Genomic DNA, 13,781 nt, shown 5'->3' with positions numbered 1-13,781 from the left:
CCCCCTCCTCTCCCTCTTGCCCCTCCTCACTCCTTCACCTGAAGGTAGGTCTCTCGCCTCGTCCTGCTCAATGTCAATCCTTCACGGCTGGACACAGATTTTACTCTGCATTTGTAAAACTTGAATTGAAACTGCTAAAAATACATGTTAATTAAACTTGCTAGTCTTCCCTTACAAGCAATTCTCCAATGTGCTGGCAATCCACCTGCGAGTGGTACTCTGATACGAGATTTTTCAGCCTTTCTCTTCAGATAAAATCCCTCAGCCTGATACATCTCAACGCTGCAGATTTTTCCTTTCAAGAGTTTGGTGCATTTTTCATTCCTCTGTTTCACCTTGTTACATTCAGGGTCCTGCTTGGACTATCAAGGCCATTGCTAACCCCCCCCCCAAGGAAGCCCTAACAACCGCTCAGACCTGTTACAGGTGGCACGCAATTACATTAACAACGATGACAACAGAAAATCAGGAATATCTAACGAGTGTTGCTGCTCTGTCTTTGAAAATAATTCCCACACATACCTCTGCACTGGCAAAAAAACCCACCCAAGACCAAAATGGAGCATTTAAAACTTCCCCCACAGTTCCAAGGATAGCAGTAACCGACGCTTGTTCAGTTATGTACATTCAAATTAGCAGGTCAAAAGCTTCTGCAGCAAAGTTCAAAGGAATTTGCAATACAGCTCACTGAGTCGCTGGCCTATATTTATAATACTCCTTCAAAAGCTCCAGAGATGGGGAGGCAGCTTTGAAAGGGTCAGCAGGATGATTCCGATAACCGTACAGAGCTTAGCTTCATATCATTTCTAGGAAAAGCTTGGAAAAACTGGGAACAGGACACTTCTCAATAAAAAGGAATGAGAATTTAATTTATATTTTAATTTAATATTTATATTTATTAAATATTATTGAATTTCTATTTAAATATAAATATTTAATTTATATATTTAAGAGCTCAAATCTCACTGACAAAAATACCTGCTGACATCATAAGCTTGAGTGAAACGGTTGATGGACCCTATGATATTCTGATTACATGCTACCACTGGACAAGTTACCAGAGCACATTTTAATAGACACAATAATGAATTGTGAATGGAGAATAACAGGTGGGAATACTTCCAATATTATCCAGTAAGTCAGTTCTTGGTACAGTGGTATTTATATTTTTGTCTTTATCAATGACTTGGAAAAAATACAGATCATTGGCAATAAAAGTGCAGGTGATGCGATGACTGGTGCAATGACATAACTGGTGAAAGTGGGTAGATTTAGATTGGACATAAATAAGAAATTTTTTACGATGAAGGTGGTGAGACACGGGAACAGGCTGCCCAGAGAAGCTGTGGATGCCCCATCCCTGGAAGTGTTCAAGGCCAGGTTGGAGGGGGCTCTGAGCAACCTGGTCTAGTGAAAGATGTCCCTGCCCATGGCAGCAGGGTTGGACTAGATCTTTAAAGGTCCCTTCCAACCCAAACCATTCTGTGACTCTATGACATAAAAGAAAGGATATCAACACAATGACATCTCAGGCATTTGTTAAGACAGGATCATCTCAACACGCTTCATCACAGCCTGATGCAAGATGAAGCATCTGGGAAACACAAATGGAGGTTGTACAACATAGGGCTGTTCCTTGAAAAGCAGCGAGACTGACACAAGCCCATGAGTCCTGACACAACCCACCTCAGGACAGGCTCCAAGACCAATGCAGCGAGCAGAAGAGCTAACATAGCCAACAGATGTATCAACCCCTGAAAAGGGTAGCATTGTCTGTTCATCCATAAGGCTGTTACGGAAAAATGCATCTAAATTCAGCCCACATTTCTAAAAATAATGTTACAAACCAGCAAAAATAAAGCCCTGCAATGGTTCAGAAGCTGGTCAACCTGATCTGTATTAAGGAAATAATGAACCAGAAGCTATTCGTGGTTTGCCAAGGTGACAGAGTCACAGTCATATTTGTACACTGGGAAAGAGTTCTTATCCAAAACTTTGCTTAGACTTGTGCAAGCATTACTGTTTTCATCATGAGAGGACAATACTGGTCACTCTAGTCTTCAAAATGTATTATTCCATCAGTAGCTTTTTGAGGAATTTTTCAAACTCACGATTTCTCCAGTGAGGTCACCCTTGCACAGGTCTACGGTCACTGGTGGACTGACCGCATCCCCTGCAGAAGGGGTGGCGAAGAGCTTTCGGAGAGATGAGGACAGGGGGAGTATCCTGGGGGCAGGCTCACAGCACCCCGCACAGGTCCCCTGGCCAGCCCTGGGTGAAAACGAAGGATCAACAACTGTCAGTGTTTCACCGTGGAGAAACAAGCCTCCCAGTGAGGTGCCAACGCCTGAGCAGCACCACGAGGCACAAGCGTCCCTCCTCCTCAGAGAGGGGAAGCCACAGCTTGAGGAGCTGCTGTTCTCAACTACATGCCTAATATACAAATAAACTCTAAAATTTGAGGTTACCCAGCCTGGATTTTAACTCCGTTTCCAAACAAGTACTGCCACCAAACACAGCTCAGCCCAGTCTTCCCAGCCAGGAGAGGTTTTCTGCAGAATATCTATGTTCTATGACCATTCTATGACTTCTGCTGCGGAACATCCCTAGACCAGACCACTGAATTTGCTGTGCCAAGAAGAGCATGAAACCTGTTTCTACCCTGCTGTAATAGAAGACCAACTTCTGGCAGGACCCAGGAGCTGTTCCAGTTGTCCCACCATATTTTACTGCGGTTTTTTGCAGAGAACCATACCCTTTCTTAGGAACTGCTGGACTGGTCAAACCAAAGCCTCACGTAGCTTAATATTCTGTCTGACAATAGTGAGCAAAAAAAGTCTTTGTAGAAGACACACAAGGAGGAAGGGCACATAGAAAGCTATTGTTCTCCAACTTATCTCTTCGCAACCACCAGCTTACAGATTTCCAACTACCTTTATAAATAGAATAAACTCAACAAGAACATTCACATTTGTTACATATTCCAGGAAATCGGACACAAATAGACAAAAAGAAAGAAAGCTTTCCATTGTTCATGAACACATTTATGGCTTCCATACAAAGTTTTTCAACATGTATCTCATTTAGCACTTTCCAAAAACTTCTCTGAGAAGGGATCAAGGGGAAAGGTTAGAAAGGAAGAAGAAATGTCATAACCTCTACTTCTGCTTGTCATACACATCTATCTGAGATGCTCTATGCCATTCTACAGCATAGCTCCAAGAAACAGTTCTGTCTGAGATTGGTAGTGGTTAGAAACACCGTTCAAACACAGGATACCATTACAAAAATACAGAAAGCAAAGCAGACATCCTTATGCTGCTGTAGAAATTGCCCACCTCGAAAAAGACTCAATAGAGCCAAGAAGAGGTTCAGATCAGGGCAACATGGATAGCCAAAGATCTGAAATGGCATCACGTTTCCCTCATAAAAGGAAAAATGTTTCAGCAATGGTGAATATTATGAATTGGATCTTAGCAACAAGTCATATGAAGTCATAGCATCCTAAGAAAACAAAATGCTGCCTCTTAAATCCCTTGGGGTGGATTTCTCCTCTTTACAGGGGAGAACTTGAAGAATCAGTAGCACTGAAAGATGTCAGATTTTTCACACACTGGGCAATCCCAGATTGAGCTCCCACAGACAGTTTCTGACAGATAGCTTCACAGCGCATGGACATACCTGGGACGGGCTTCAGATAAGGAGGGCACCTGAAGGACAAGGAGACACTGGTCTTGGGTTGGCTCCAAGACACCCCCATTAATAACAAATAACTTATTCTTTGGTTTGAGCTATAAAATGTCATAAAGCTGAGATTTCTCAGCAACAACTGACAATTCAATGCCCAAAGTCTCACGTAATCTTCCTAGCATGTCGTGCTCTAAATTAATACCCTGGTGTCAGCTCACACAGAGAAGGCACGAGGGAACAGGGCCATGAGCATCTGGATATGCACTGCTTATCATCTTTCCTCCTGGAATGGACACCTCATGAGGAGTTAGGCGACCAGGTCGTTTTCTGACCTTTGCTATGTCCAATCTCTGTCTTCATATGCCTAAATACCTTGAAAAAAATCCACCCCAAAGTAGCAGGAGAGAGGAAGGTTCTGCCAGCAATGCTGCCCATACAGAGCTAACGGTACGCCAGGGCTGTAGGATCTCAAGCAGATGTGGGCCAAGAGACTAACACACCCCAAAAGCAGGGACCACCGCGGAGTCACTGAGGGATGAGTTACTCCCCACCCCTGCCTGTACACGTAAGGAAAACAAGTTATGGTGCGCTTCAGTTTGGCAAACAAATGCTGGTGATCTCATACAGAGCTGCAGATCATCATTCTCCAACAAAGAGGTATTCCACGTAATACGGGGTAACTGTTTTGGGCCTCCTTATGACCGATAATGAATTAATTCCTTTGACTTGAAGTCAGTGGTTGCTTAGTGACCATGAATCATGACCTGATTATATTCAGTGTAGTAAAAGGGAAGACAGCCCCAACCAGTCTTACATACATGTAACACTTAAGGCTAATTTCTCAGTATTGGACTAATATTATATTATTCCTCCAGATCTACTTTCATGTAGGGAGAGAAAATATGAATGAAAATCAGGAGGTTTTAAAAAATGAGCAAAAAAGTTATAAAACCGCAATTATGAAATAAAGCAACTAGGGTTAAACGCCTGTTTGGACAAGAGTGGCAAAATGAAGACATCAGTTGGCACTGCAGAATATATTTATTCTATAATTATGGAAAATAATTGAAATCAATAAGAAGTTACAATACACTCAAAATCAATAAGGGGAGCTAAAAACAATAAAGAAAAACAAGTGGTTTGTAGAATGGAGGAAACTTCAAAAAGCTTTTGGGTTGTTTAGTAGATGCAGAAGTATATTCTGAAAGAAGCAGGAAGAGGCATTTGTGTCATCACAATGACAAAGCAGAGACAGCTACTAATTAGCTGAAATAAATACTTTAAAACTTGCAGGCTAAGAAAACTTACCAAAAAGATGGCTGACAGGAATTATTGAGTAGCTGGCACGGGATCCAACGGATAAAAAAAACAACGTGCAATTAACACCACTGCAAATGTTTTAATGAGGAACAGGTAACGTGGTGCACATCTGATTGTACTGAGTGGAATCACACATTTGACTGATAACTGTCGATGTGGATTTAAGACTCGAACACCAATGGGACAAGCACATGGACATGCCCGGAGGCTGGCAGCGGCCCTCCAGAGAGGCCCTGAGGTTCAGACACCATCCCGTTTGCATTGTTTCCCATTGACCAGCTCCTGGTGCTCCTGCACAACGTGCAGCCTTTTCCCGCTGCCATCTCCAGGGGCTGGGAAGCAGACACACGGCTCGGGATCACCTTGGAGTGAGCTCTCCCTTTACAGCCCCTGCAAACCAGCTCAAGGTTGCTAGAGTAAGTGGCCTAGGTATTTCCCCAAGGCATTACCAGTAAATGCACTTAACTGAGAACGTCTCCAAATCTGCCTGGAGCACTCGGAGACAGGGCTCTGCAGCCGTACCCTAGGAGACTCTCCTGCTGCTTAGGAAGAGGGTTAGGGCTGCCTTCACCAATTCACAGAAACCTTTCCCATACAGGCTACAGCACAGGCTGCACTGACCAACAAGCACCAGGATATGCCACAGAAGGTCTCTGGTGGCATTGACAAGTCCTCAGAATCCAACCTCTCATGTCCAGCCAAGAAAATAAAGCGCAGCAGTTGCCATTCATAGCATTTTCTGTCTGCAGATCCGTAAAACATGAGAATAAGGAAAAAACCAGAAATGATGGAACCGCCCAATTCCACAGTCTCCGCAAACATTTTCTACTTGTAAGAACATGTTCTCCCTCCCTGGATTTGCAGCCTTCCACTCTGACCTTCTTCGACCCCAGTGCTGGTGGCTGTGATGAAATAAGCAGCTCTTGGTCTCTGCACCAACCGAAGGGACGGAGAGCTGCAGCAAAGCCTGCACGAGAAGTCCTGCAGCGCAGTGGGCTGTACACAGCTGCCATTGACCACCCAGCGTCCACACTGGGCATCTTACTTCAAACCGTGCTGAGCCTGGCTAGACCCGTGGGCTGAACGCCTGTCAGCAGACGGAGCACATCAGGTGTTTTTCTAGAACACAGTTTCTGGGTTATTTGCACCCGAAAGAAATTCCGTTCACACCCTCCAGGCTTGCTCTACATTGTAAGACAAAGCACAGCAAGTGGGGACAGTCAGCCGCAGCTCAGGAGAGCGCTCCGGATCCAGACGGAAACACTGATGAATGCTCTAAGAGCCTGGAAGCACAGCTACGTGCTGAGGGCTGTCCTGCAGAACGGAGCGAAAGCTGCTGCTAACCATCCTTCCTCCCACAGCCTGAACACAGCAGGTCCTCTCCAAATATTTCTGATGGTGAGGGCCACCAATTCCTGTCTCACAGCCAGACAAGTGCAGCCTAATATTGGGAACTCGAGAAGATTTCTGCAAGAGCCATCACGCACGATGCTGCCGTATGCCGCCCTTTCCTACCAGATTCTCCTTTCAGCGTTTCTTCAACTGCTCTGATAGAGCTACCAAAGGCCAGACCAAGCACTGCCCCTTCCTCATCCCAAGCAATGCCAGGCTGCTCTTCTCCGGTCAGACACGCTGTGCTGGTTTTGGCTGGGATGGGGTTAACTTTCTTCATAGCAGCTAGTATGGGGCTGTGTTTTGGATTGTATGGGGCTGTGTTTTGGATCTGTGCTGGAAACAGTGTTGATAAAGCAGGGATGTTTTAGTTACTGCTGAGCAGGGCTCACACAGCACCAAGGCCTTTTCTGCTCCTCACCCCACCCCACCGGTGAGTGGGCTGGGGGTGCACGGGAAGTTGGGAGGGGACACAGCCGGGACAGCTGACCCCAACTGACCAAAGGGGTATTCTATACCATATGACATCATGCTCAGTATATAAAGCCGGAGGAGAGAGGAGTGAGAATATGTGAGAGAAACAACTCCTCAGACACCAAGGTCAGTGAAGAAGGAGGGGGAGGAGAGGCTCCAGGTGCCGGAGCAGAGGTTCCCCTGCAGCCCGTGGTGAAGACCATGGTGAAGCAGGTTGTCCCCCCGCAGCCCATGGAGGTCCACGGTGGAGCAGATATCCACCTGCAGCCCGTGGAGGACCCCACGCTGGAGCAGGTGGATGCCTGAAGGAGGCTGTGATCCTGTGGGAAGCCCATGCTGGAGCAGGCTCCTGGCAGGACCTGTGGAGCTGTGGAGAGAGGAGCCCACGCTGGAGCAAGTTTGCTGGCAGGACTTGCGATCCCGCGGGGGACCCAGGCTGGAGCAGTCTGTTCCTGAAGGACGGCACCCCGTGGAACGGACCCATGCTGGAGCAGTTCGTGAAGAACTGCAGCCCGTGGGAAGAACACACGTTGGAGAAGTTCATGGAGAACTGTCTCCTGTGGGAGGGACCCCACGCTGGAGCAGGGGAAGAGTGTGAGGAGGAAGGAGCGGCAGAAACAACGTGTGATGAACTGACCGCAACCTCCATTCCCCGTCCCCCTGCGCCGCTCGGGGGGGGAAGAGGTTCGGGAGTGAAGTTGAGCCCGGGAAAAAGGGAGGGGTGGGGGGAAGGTGTTTTTTTAAGATTTGGTTTTACTTCTCATTATCCTACTCTGATTTTGATTGGTAATAAATTAAACTAATTTCCCCAAGTCAAGTCTATTTTGCCCATGATGGTAGTTGGTGAGTGATCTCCCTATGTCCCTATCTCGACCTATGAGCCTTTTCCTCATATTTTCTCTCTCCTGTCCAGCTGAGGAAGGGGAGTGAGTGAGCAGCTGTGTGGTGATTAGTCCGGCTGGGCTTAAACCACGACACACGCACGCTTCTCAGTTCTTTATGAACTTCAAAAAACAATTTCTCCTTGCTTGGGAAGTTCATCTGCCAGTTCCCTTGACCCCAGGTGGATACCATCTGGACCTGCTGGTTTGCGTGTGATTAGCTTGCAACTGTTACCTGACCTATTTTATATAAACAGCCATATCTCAAACATGAACGATTCATTCTACCTGACATGTTTTCATGCCCTTTTTCCTTACACTTTTTCAATAAAAATAATTGAGCCAGTCAATCACAGATTCAGATTCAGTCACAGAAGAATTTAGGCTGGAAGGGACCTTTGGAGGTCATCTAGTCCAAAACCCCTCGCACAGCAAAGACAGTCACTTTCCTCTTGAATTAATAGGGTGGCTTTCTTGTGAGCACTGTTCACTGACATAGTTACAAGGAATTTTCAGGCTTTTCCCCACGTCCTTTCTGACTCATATCTTCCTACAAATTCTCAGCAGCTGTTTATAACTATCAGCGATAGCTAGCTGAGAAAAGAAGCGATAAGGGATGCCTTGGGGCCCAGGTTTCTAGATTCACAGCCACTTCCAAGAACCAAGCCCAATACGTGCTGGCTGTTTCAAACTCCACAAGTCTTTTTTCAGCTGCTGACCCGATGACTCTGTACCTTCTGTGGAGGCAAACACGCTGAGAATTAACTCTTCACACTGGTTCCTCCATTGCTCTAGAGAGCTCTGGACCAATAAACTTCTCAGAATAGTTCAAGAAAACTCAGTAAGCGTTGATTTCATATCTAACCTAAAGCTCAGTTTTGCATAGCATATATATATTGCATGATAATATCTACCCCCCAGAAGGACAGAAGAGATGCCACAAGTAAAAAGGCTGACCAGAAAAGCCAAAAATTTTCCTCCACAAAGAAGCAAGTACAACCAGGATGGCTGCTACTTCCCTTCTTTTACTTATAGGAGCTTCAGCATGGGGCAGCTCCATAACCATTATCACTAAGACAGAGGTTGTCTCCTCCTTGCACCAAGCCCACTTAATAGCCTCAGCAGGAGAGGATCTCTAGTACGAAATGGCCTCAAGGATGCAAAGAGAGAGGAAAAAAGGTGAGGGATTTTACAGAAGAGCTTTTCAGAGCTACTCCAGACTAATGGTTTGGCTAATTCTTTAGCTTAGCAACCTCAGCAGTCATAAGCAAACACTGGACTGAATGAACAAACTGGATCCTGATGGCCCCAGGAGGAAAGCAGATCCATCCTGCCACTCCCAAGACCCCAAACTGGCCGCAAGCTGCAGCTTCCACCGACCACTGCAGGCAGCACCCGGAAACCACCGGTGAGCACAGCCAGGCTGAAACAGCCCTGGACTCCACAGCAAGATTAAAAGGGAGAAAAGGGGGAAGAAGAAAGATCACACTCACCAACATCGGACTCTTTGTGGGTTTTGATGATTTCAGCCAATTCAAAATTCCCTGCAATGATGGCCACCTGAAAAGAGAGGGAGGGAAGACAGTTGAGCGGCTCTGAACTGCACCGACCCTGCGCTTGCTTGCACGGATTACGCCATACGGACTAACAACAGCTGCTTTCCGTGGGGGACGCAGAGCCAACAATTGTTCTGCCTCAGCTCACCCAGTCAGTAAACCCAGGGTGAAAATACGCTCTCAGCACCGCAGGGAGAGCGTATGTCGATGGCTTGTGCAAGGAGAGGGTGGCGAATAGCTCAGATAACCATTCCACTCTCCTCGGAGTCTGGTGGTGGTATGCCTAACACCAGCTAGGAATTAATCTTAGGTCTTGCAGGTACTGACAAGATGTTCTCCAGCCTGAGGCTTTTCAGTGAATCCCAGTTAGCTGACAAAAGGCGACTCACCAGCAACCGACTCACCAGCACGTCTCACCTGAATGGTCCACAAGACTAACTCATGCTCGCTCCAGGCTGTGCTGGCTGAGGAACTGCTTCCACTCAGAAAGCTGCAACAGCAGCTTGCCCCAGTAAAGCCACAGTGGTTTAGACCAACATTAAACATTGCTTTGCCCACCACCCACCCCACGGTTCCTCTCCACAGGAAGACTCTTGAAGGACTCAAAGGAACAAGGAAAGCAGGGAAGCTGGATGTGGGTCTGCCAGCAAAACAGACAGACAAAACTGGTCTGTCTTACTCCAGGAACTGCTTCTACAGATGCTCATGTCCTGGGGAACTGCAGCACAGCAGCAGCCTACACAAAGGTAGGTTAAGACACGAGCAAGAAGAAAGACTAAAGCAAGACTCTCCTGAAGCAAGACTTCAGCCAATAGACCAGCGACATCACTTGAACTCTTTGTTGATTTCTTACATATTTGGGAAGAAAACCCCAAAACCAGCACCACCTCACAGCCAGTAGGGCAGAGCAATCCAATATTTTCAGAACTAGGTGCAAAAGCATTCTTTTAACATGTGAAAGAACCACAGGGAGATGGGTACGAGTACACAAAATCCATCACTGGTCCTCAGGGAAATAAACTGGCAGCACTGCTCTGGAGTGAACTGGCTGAGTCTTGTGTTCGATGCCCCCACGAACCGCAGCCACCTCTGCCCTTCCCACGCCTCCCAGCACACCCAGTCCCCCCAGCCACTGCTGAGCCTCTTCGGACGGTGCCTTCACTCAGCAGCACCTACAGCTGATTTGGGAAGGAGAAGCAGCTGGATTGAGTTGGTTCTGGGCGAAAGCAAAGTGCTGCTGCGAGCATGGAAACGCACGTAGGAACAGGCTGAGATACAGCTGCTGGTCTTGCCTGCCCATGCTGGGACCACCACCCCCCTGCTCCCATTTTTCTTTTTAAGTGAGGGTTGGGATTTGAGACAAACGTATTTGATCAGGCAGGCAGTAGAAACCAAAGCCTCCCAGACACTGACAAAGTCAAGAGCAATACTGGCAGCTCCAGCTGTTAAACATTTCCCTGCCCTCCTACAAGAACAGCTTTTAGAAATACGAGGTTCATTTGCATTTTACCACTAACTTGTGATGAAGGGATATATTTAACTTGGTGACTCAGTACAGCATGCACACCTCTCTACTATGATCCTTTATCAGCAGAAATAGTCTTACTATGCTCAGCTCAACAATGTTTATGTGAATTTTTTCATTTTCTGAGGCCCAGAATTCATGCTCCACCTCCTCAGCCAGAGCTGGAAGCGATCAGTGATGGCTGGAAGAAAGGAAACCTTCCTTCTGCATTCAGGAAATTAGGCCACAGTAGCAGAGAAGAATCGAGTAAGAATCTCTGTTTTCCCCCAAGCTTGCTTCAAACAGCAATCTTTCTCCGTTTCTCCTTATATATACGTATACATTTATAAGGTCTGCTCTCCCAAAGGTCACAGTCCTTGAGCAGGCAAAGAAAGCTTTTGTGCAGAAGGGCAAATTACCTGAATTTGGGGAAATTTGGAAGCAAAAATAATCAAACTGACAAAAGACTAGAAAGGAGAATTCAGAAAAAGCATCTGAACTTCAAAGTTCCTCAAACAAACACTTAACGTGTGGTCCACCGCCTCTGTGAAAAATCCAAATTCAAAGTACAAATTATGGGCCTCATTAGATGTATGTCTCAGGAACAATTCCTAAAATGTACGGTGAGTGTATGGGGAGCAGCTCCTGGCATTGCACACGCCCCGGGCGTCCCTCCTGGTCTGGCTGCAGGAGGTGGAGGTCTCCCACCGCTGCGCCCACCACCCCACCGGAGATGTCGGCGCCAGGGCCGCTGACGCTGCGGGCAACAGAAGCTCCCTCTCTCCCTGCCTTGGAAGCATTACGACTTCAAGGAAAGGCGAGAAGAAACATGCTGACTAAGAAGTCTGTTAAGAATATAATCTCACATCAATCCCTAGGAAGGGAGAAGAGCCCTGCTGGTTACATTTTTCAATCCAACTTGGAAAAAGCAAAGGAGATGAAAGGATTTCACGTATTGCGTTGTCGCCTCAGCAGGTGCTCCACGGCACACCGGCTTCCCCAGCTATGAAACCACCGACAGCGTTCCCGTGCCCGCCTGCTCGCTCTTGCATCAGTGCCACTTCGCTGCGTGCAATCGCACTGATGAACCCCTTTGAGAGACTGCACGATAGGCCACATCAGTGAACTCCTCTAAGTTAAAAGCAATAGCTTTTTGGGACAGGTAAACAAGAAAAGGATGTCTCAAGGATGGAAACTCCTGAAAACACAGTTTTTTTAAATATTTCACAGCTAGCAATTTTAGTGCTGGTACACCAAAGTGGGAGGAATTGGTGACTATCAGAAAAAATGTTCTGACTTCCCCACAGAAGAGAAATGATCTAATTTCAAGCAATGAGCCAGATGAGCCACAGAGGAATGCCGTCTTAACATCATAGTCAGCTACTTATCCTGATGACATCACAGAGATAGCAGACATTGTGCAAAGGGCATTTTTCATCGTGTCTTGCCCTGATGCTACAAACATAGGCTCTGTCCTTCCACACGCCACAGACTGAGCAACGAAAATCCACGTTCAGGCTACACAACACATACAACCATATTACGGCTCTGGCACAGGGTTATTTTCTGAAATGCTGTAACACCTTGAGTCATTCCGTAGCATGATATCAAAGTGACAACGCTTTTTATTCTAACAGCAATTTGCCTATTTTTATCTTTTTAGGCAAACTCAGTAATTTCTAAAAGAAAGAAAGAGGGGGGACATCTGAACAGGCTGTGCGGAATGTAATGTCAGTGTGCTTATAAGGGCTTAAAAGTTAACAGCAGAAAACAGAAAGATCATTTAAATATCCCTGGTAAGAGTCATAGCTCTGAGATCTAACACAGGTTCTGTGGGTAACAGTACTGTGAAAACACATTAAAAAAAACCCAAAAAAACCCCTACACTGCATGAAACAATGCGAAAATCCCCCAGCCCCTCCTGCCCTCTTGGCGACGCAGGCTGGCACAGAGCTTGGGTAACAACCGATGAGGATTCACTATGAATGCAACAACAGCACGCCAAGGCTCAACAGCACGGAGGGGCCATCTGCAAACTGCTGCTGCGCATCACCGCAGTGGAAGCGGTGTCATGTCAGCTATCCACTAAGCCAGTCCTCAAACCACACAGGGGACGTCCAGTCTCTACAGAAGAGAAACTCAAGGAACTCATCTCCACATCGTCCAGGCTCTTGGCACAGCTGGCCGGAGTCGCTGCCTCCCCGCTCCACCTAGCCCAGGTTTCTCGGAGGTGTGCAGTCACTGATTTACGTTGGGTGGCAAACCAAAAGGGCACAGGCACTCGTTAAACAACTTTAAACCTTGGCAATTAACTGGGTTTTCATCCTGGGCCTGCTTTTATAATAATAATTAATTTTTCCTTGTTCTGAATTGTCACTGTATATTCATATTAATGGATCTGTTATCTCCTTGCACTGAGCTGCGACACCTGACAGGGAGCGAAGATTGATCTCAGCTGGATCTGTTGAGCTACGGGAAGAAGTAGTAGGTTTTGGCTCCAAAAGGCACTTCAAAGCAGTAGGGTCAAAGCGCTTGGACAAGGAAGAGGACAAGCTTACGCTACATGAAGACGTGATCCGCTGAGAGCAGGATCACAGGGGCGGCACCTCCGGGCTGCCGGCAGATGGGAAAGCAGCCCTGCAGACCAAACCCCGCGGGCGCCTGCTATCATCAGCCCGTGTCCTCCACAGGCTGCAGACATGGATCTGCAGAGGCCCAGGGCAGGGAAACCACCTCCAGGAGAGGCCGCGGCTCCCCCTCCCTGGGCAGGTAGCCCTCTGCGGCGGAGGTAACAGTCCCTGCAGCTGCCTGCGCTCCACAGGCACCACGTGAGTCCTGGCCAGCAAGCCAGCTCAGACCATCCGACGAGACACAACGGGAAAGCTCCCTTCCTCAGAAAAACCGCAGGACTGGAAGAACCACATCACAAAGGGCTATGAAATCTACTTCAACACCCCTGCCGCC

The 13,781-nt window shown here is 47.2% G+C and overlaps 1 protein-coding gene across 1 annotated transcript in view; it reads right to left on the bottom strand.

Moving 5' to 3' along the window:
• The window catches only part of SHANK3 (SH3 and multiple ankyrin repeat domains 3), a 358,709-nt gene that overhangs the window by 243,888 nt on the left and 101,040 nt on the right, over positions 1-13,781 (bottom strand). The window contains exon 10 of the mRNA XM_059816355.1: positions 9,251-9,317. Coding sequence (XP_059672338.1) covers positions 9,251-9,317 — 67 coding nt within the window. The remainder of the gene's footprint in view (positions 1-9,250; positions 9,318-13,781) is intronic.

The sequence above is a fragment of the Gavia stellata genome, chromosome 4 (genome assembly GCF_030936135.1).
Source record: "Gavia stellata isolate bGavSte3 chromosome 4, bGavSte3.hap2, whole genome shotgun sequence".
Classification (NCBI taxonomy): Eukaryota; Metazoa; Chordata; class Aves; order Gaviiformes; family Gaviidae; genus Gavia; species Gavia stellata.
Note: the sequence above shows the minus strand (reverse complement) of the source record. Positions and strands in the feature narration are given on the sequence as shown.